General features: G+C 37.0%; 1 protein-coding gene across 1 annotated transcript; it reads left to right on the top strand.

Annotated features, from left to right (window-relative positions):
- Positions 1-342: 342 nt before the first annotated feature.
- Positions 343-2179, top strand: LOC100252772 (phosphoenolpyruvate carboxylase kinase 1). The gene is made up of 2 exons (XM_002285126.5): positions 343-1175; positions 1730-2179. The coding sequence occupies exons 1-2, from the start codon at positions 395-397 to the stop codon at positions 1783-1785; spliced, it is 837 nt and encodes a 278-aa protein (XP_002285162.1). The 5' UTR covers positions 343-394; the 3' UTR covers positions 1786-2179.
- The last annotated feature ends 4650 nt before the right edge of the window (positions 2180-6829 follow it).

The raw sequence follows: 6829 nt of genomic DNA, 5'->3' as shown, positions 1-6829 counted from the left end.
TATTTTATTTTACTAATTGTTTAATGTGGTAGTTCGTAATAACATCTTATTGATGGCCTTTTTTAAATACTTTTAATCGAGATTTGAAGCAAAGCAGTGGCAATTCGGGTAATAAGTGTGCAAATTAAGGCAAATTACCAAGTGTAATGCTACGTTGGTACTGACAATCATTTTTCGTACGGGAATTTAATGACCAACAATAGCTTCGAAGGCAAGAAAGCGAAAAGAGATGGAGGGTAAACTGGTAACTTGGGAAACAGGTGTCAACATACCATTGGTTAACTCAATAAACCGAATATTCCACTCAAGATTGGGCTTTAAATGGAACCCATAGCTTTCGTTTGATGATTAAAAACAATCCACCAGACAAGAAACAAGGGAAAACAAGAGAGTAATGAGCGAAGCATTGAGGAGAGACTACCAGGTGTGCGAAGAGATCGGCCGGGGGCGATTCGGAACTGTTTTCCGGTGCATCTCGGTGGAGTCCGGCGACTCTTTCGCTTGCAAATCCATCGATAAAATCATCCTTGCCGACGATTCCATCGACCGCCAATGCATCGAGGGGGAGGCGAAGATTATGCATCTTGTCTCCGGTCACTCTAACGTTGTTCAGATCTTCGACGTCTACGAAGACGACACTCACCTCGACATCATTCTCGAGCTCTGTAGCTCCTCCGATCTCTTCGATCGTATTGCCGACCGAGTCTTTTCCGAGGCAGAGGCGGCCGCTGTGATGAAGCCGCTGATGGAAGCGGTGGCTCACTGTCACCGACGAGGCGTGGCTCACCGGGACATTAAGCCGGATAATATCTTTTTTGATGAGTGGAATCGTTTGAAACTTGGGGATTTTGGCTCGGCCGAGTGCTTTAGGGAGGGCGAGTTGATGAGCGGAATCGTCGGGACGCCGTACTATGTGGCGCCGGAGGTAATCGCCGGAAGGGAGTACAGTGAGAAGGTTGATGTTTGGAGTGCGGGGGTGATTTTGTACATAATGCTGGCCGGTATCCCTCCTTTTTACGGCGAGTCTTCGATGGAGATTTTCGAGGCGGTGCTTCGCGCGAATCTCCGGTTCCCGGCGAGAATATTTCACTCGGTATCAACGGCAGCAAAGGATCTCTTGAGGAGGATGATCTGTAAGGACGTTTCAAGGCGTTTCACGGCAGAACAAGTTCTAAGTAAGCTTCCTTGTGGTGATGGACTTTGTTATTTTCAGATTTGAATTATGACAAATTTCGTCCCCTGTTTTCTTGAGATTCTCATTTAATTAAAATTCCTGGTTGCGAATGTTCGGTCTCTGAGAAAAGGTGTGGAAATTGAAACTAATTTAAAATTTTAAACTAGAGATAAAATCCAAAATTGAGAGATTGAAATTAGCAGTGCGAGAGGTCGGTTTGGGTGAGTTATTTAAATTTTCTTCTAGAAAAAAAAAACATAAAACTGCAGTATTCACAACTTTCTTCCCTGTTTTCTCAGCAACCAACCAATGGTTGTTTCATTTATTTATATTTTTTAATTCGAGAATCTGGAATTTGAACGAATTATGTTAAAAATCTCTAAAAATAGAAGTCGGTTTAGCCGTTATTATACTTTAGCGGGTTTGATAGGATTTTTTTTTTTTTTTTGGGATATAAAGGAGGTATTTTAACTTGAAAGCGACGCTGTGCTTATGGATTTTTCTTACCGGCGTAACCTCTATATTCTAAGCGTTGTAAATGGGGTGATTTTTCAGGACATCCATGGATGACAAGCGTTGGTGAGACAAGAACAGAGGCAGATCTAACTTGAAAGGGGAAGGGAAAATTTTCTACATGCCTAAAGCCTATGTATGTACGTGTAAAGGATGTGAGGTTGGTGTGGCAACGTGACTGCACGTGTACGGAACCCCTATGCCTTCCCTGTAGATCCCATATGACCGAGAAGGTTGGAGATGTTTCCAGAGGCCTCATTTTTCTTCCAACCTTTGAGAAGAGTGTATAGAGTATATTATAATATAGCAAGTAGTGATAAGTACAGACTGAAGCAGCTGCTGGATGTGCCCTCTGGTTCTCTTTTTTTTTTTTTTTTTAATTCCTTTTCTCTGTGTTTACCGTCTTTCGAATGTTAATAAATAAATACACAAATTCTGTAATAGAGACGGATAATCATGAAGGCTTTGCGTTTGCTGTGAGGTTTGAGCTCATCTTTTTTCTTTTCTCTTTATTTTTTAATGTTTAATTGGGGGATTTGGCTACTGTGCTTATTATCGCGATTTCTCCACCAATCTTGTGACTCCAGAAGCAGATGCTTTTTAATTATTTGGGTCAGTGGAAATAAAGATGTTTGAAGCTTGGGGCCCACGGTATAGATTTGGAATATGCTTTGCGTTTAGTTTCCTCAAAACCAGGGATCTAGGGATGCGTTGTCCTGTGAAAGTGTACGGCACCACCGTTGGATGGTGTAGAGCATGGTTGAAGAGTCAAGATTAGAGAGAGAGAGAGAGAGAGGGGGAAGGGGGGCAGGGGGGCAGTGAGGCAATAGTGCGAAATACGCAACAATATCCTAATTCCTACCTGCTTTGATATGATAATTGATAAGAGCACTGTGAGTTGGGACTGTAAAATTACCGTTTCGGAGGGTCGTGGGAATCCCAGAATGAAAAAAACATAAAGTTGACCGGACCCATGTGGATACGGAATGTAACTTTCGCGTGTGGACGCAACTCTCTTGCCCGTACTTCTCTTCCGTGAAAACCTTTTTTTTTTCTTTTTTAAATAAAAATTAACTTTTGGGGCTCATAAATAAATGTTATTGGGCATTTATCCCAATAAATATAGAAAAGGATCCAACTTTATGCAACATGTAGAATTCCTATAAAGGAAAAAGCATGACATTAACAGCATTCACTCTCTTTTTCAATATTTTTGGTATAATACACATCCATATAGCACATGAATGTTTGTTTTCATTTTCTATTAATTTCGATGAGTGACTGATGAAAAATGCCTGATAAGAATGAAAAAGAGACAGACATTCTAAGATGACCCACTAAATTTTAAAAATACATTAATGTCTTTTTTCGAATAATATTTCGTTTTTTGAAATCTTATAAGTTAATATTTTTATTTCTTAAATTTAACAAAATTTTTCATATTTTCTTTAGTTAATTTAATTTAAAAAATTATGGTTTAAATAAAATTTTAGATGCATGTTTGTTGATGCTGAGTCAATCTAAAGAAACGTTTCTTCCTTGTTCCTACAAAAGATGTTCGAATAGGATGTCCAAATACACTCTCCGAAACTTAAGTCAAAAGAGTAGTTAAAGAGAATGCCCTCTTTTTTTAGTTGCTTGGGAAAGAATGGATTAGTATACTCCCCCTTCCTCTTCCTTTAAGTCATGGAAAAACTTTTATAGTGTTTGGAGCCCTGTCACATCTATGTTGAGATGGTCTTTTGACTTTCACAGTCATGATGGCTACACAGATAGAGGCAGAGCAATCATCACTCTTTAGTCGACTAACAGGGATTGCTAGTGGGACGACCTGGTGGCTCGCTAGTCACCTCACTTTACAGGCAGTGTGGTGCAGAGCGTAGCAGGTCGCCTGAAAGGATAGGAAGGCGTTCCATTGAGCATATTTTTGGTGGAAGGAAGAATGATTGCTCATGGAAGTTGATCAGGGATCCTGCTCGGAACGCGTCATTCATTCTTAGAGGAGTACAAGATAGTTGACCATTAACTCTTGGGGCCGGATTGGGGGGTCCTACCTGGTTGCGCCTGTTCGGACAAGGGCGGAGGGACGCCACATGTCCAATAGAAGGGCGCCTCGAGGGCTCGAGGCAACCTGCCACGTGGTCGCTAAGGGGAGGTCTTTACAGTGTCTATGAAATATCATTCCTCATCATTAAAAAAATTAATTCATATAAAAAACCTATATCACGTTTAATATAAAAATTTAATACCAATATTAATCTTTCAAAAAAAAAATTGATTTCAATATCTGAAAACAAAAAGAAATAAAAAGGTAAACTGTGGCGCGCCCTCGCAACGTTTTCTGGAAGTAGAAAAGGATGTGAGACAGAAGATTCACAGCATATACCCACATGCCCACCAACTCAAGAGTATGCAGTGACGTGTCCAAACCCTTTATTGAATCCGAAACAATATGAACCTGGCGTTCATTCATGGTGGATATGCGTCACTTTCTACAGTTAATTTTTTCTTTTTACAAAAGAGCAAGGGTGGCCCTCTTGGTCAAGGTGGTCAGGTGCGGACTGCAAGTCTCTCCTATGTCTCAAAGTCTTCAAGCTTACTTCAGACTTTACAACAGAGCATTTATTTTTAAAATCAGAAAATAATCAGTTGATAAACATTATAATTTACGAAAGCACATAGGAGAGCGAGAGTGTGTGACAGGTTAAGAAAAGATAAAAACAATTATTAGGAAAAAGGAGACAAAATTTAAGGTGGGGTTGGAGGTCTCCCTTACGTGTTGGACACAACTTGACATTGAAAAAGGGAATTAACAATTATTAGCTGGGACCATAATTTAAGGAGCCTTTAGCTTTAGATTCCCATTCAGACAAGAGGCGTGATACGCTCTCACTCTCCACTTTGCTCCCTTTCTTCCACTCTTTTCATAGATTGGAAAATAATATAGCCGCCCACTAAATTTTCATTATTTCACCAAAAAGTATTTCATATTCTAAATTTGCTTTGAATTATCAGCATTTCTAACAATGTTGATTATAATTTTCTTCTCGTTTTGGGTTTTTGTTATAGCAGGATTATGTTTGATTTTCAAAAAATAGGTCAAAAAAAAAAAATAAATTATTTTTATTTTCAACTTTAAATTTATTATACTTATTTAACCTTTTATTTAAAAATTAAATAATTTTAATTATATTTCACTTTTTTTATAATAATATCAAGCATAAGAAATCTCTCCCTCTTTTTTTTAATCATTTTTTTATTTATTTTCAAATTAAGCATAACCTAGAATTTGGTGTGTTCAAGGTTACTCGACAACTAATTTTAGGATTGCGTAGGCTTGTGATTTGGCATTGGGAAATAAGTTGGAGATTATGATAGGACGGCTAACCTTCATAGGTATCCGGATTAGGCACAAACCTTATCCCTTCAACCAACATCTCCTGTGGCTCCAAAATAGCTATTAGAGAGAGAAAATTTGTGGATTTATGGCAATTTTCATTCCATTCTATCAAGTATAGATTTGTGGTTCTATCAAATATTAAATGAAATGTTTGTGACCGTTTACGGAAGCCACTTCATCATGCCAATCATCTGGAGAGCACGTTTAGGCGGCCTATAGGAAGATGTATGTGCTTGGCTGCAGACGCATGACTTGTCTGCTTCCGTGAGGCCTAACTTTTCATGGTGACATGAAGACGAGGTACAGGGCTTCCAACTTGGAGCCACTGCCACAATCAAAAGAACTGGTGAGAAATGGAAATGAAAATGAATAGAGCTCCACATGTCTGGCATGGATTCAGTATTACGTGGGGCTGCTTGTTTGCTTGTTTGCTTGTTTCATGTGCTTGTGGGGCAGAGTAGTGCCCCCAATATTATACTGCAATACAACATTAATTGCATGTTCTTGAAAAAGGGCTTCAACCAGTCCTTTTCCTGTGTCTTTCATGGAAAATTAAACTGACTGTGCATCACTATATGCCCCTAACACCAAGTCATCATAACATGTTCAAAATTTTCATTATTAAAAAGTCCAAATCAATTGATGTTTAAATCCTTTTTTTTCTTAGTTGTATGCTAGTTTTTTCTCCCGGATTATTATGAAAATGTTATGTCACATTCATACAGTGAATCTGCACATGGATTAATTATCCTCGGTGTGTTAGGTTTATTTTAATTAAGTTGACAATTTTATTCTATCCATTTTTAAAATCTTTGCTTTTCGTGGTAATTAATTGGACCCAGATTCGAAATCCATGTGGTTTAGATAAAGTCAAATTATTGATACATTTACATAGTACCACGCTACTTAGGTAGGTGCCTATTCTATGGTTACATCATGAAAATTTTTTTATTGCTTTAGGATATGATGTCTTTTCTTGTGATTTACATTCTTTTAAAGATTTAAGGTTACTGTAAATCAATTTGGATTAAACATGTAACTATAGTTGAAGTATTTAAGAACAATAACATAAAAAATATAAAGTGAAAATTAATTTAAAGAGAATTTTAAAAAATATCTTTTTAAATAATAAAAATAATTTTAAAAAAAATTTCAAATTTCAAAAATTTTTTTTTTCAATAATAAAAATAATTTGGAAAGAAAATTTAAATTTAGGATTTAAAATTAAGAAGTTAAAAAGATTTTTTTTTTTAATTGAGAAGTTAGGAAGAATTTTAAATTGAGGATTTAAAAAAGAAAAAAAATTCCAAATCTTTTAAGGGATTTGGAAAAAAAAAAAAAAGGAAAAATCTTTCCTAATTTTTAAAAATTTTAAAAATGAAAAATTTTCATATATTTACAAATTTCTTAAATTTCTAAGTCCATTAGGTGTCCTTCTACATATGTGAATTAGAAGAGTTCTCTTAAGAAGGTAAAAATATCCTTTGCCTCATCTGTGATTCATTGATTGTGGATATTTCAAGTTAATGTAATTCATCATTGCAGGACGAGTGGATGCTGACAAAAACCCGTCAAATTGTCATCCCGGGATTCAAGGTTTAGGTGTATCACATGCCAATGTGCTACTTAAATCAGGCTGAACCATTCAGTTGGCAACAGGAGGTCAACTTTGCATAGGCTAGGATAAGATAATAACAAATTTAGGCAAGCATCACTCGACATATGGCACAGTGGGTTTGGTC

Source organism: Vitis vinifera, chromosome 5 (assembly GCF_030704535.1).
Source record: "Vitis vinifera cultivar Pinot Noir 40024 chromosome 5, ASM3070453v1".
Lineage (NCBI taxonomy): Eukaryota > Viridiplantae > Streptophyta > Magnoliopsida > Vitales > Vitaceae > Vitis > Vitis vinifera.
This window is presented reverse-complemented; position numbering and strand designations above follow the sequence as displayed.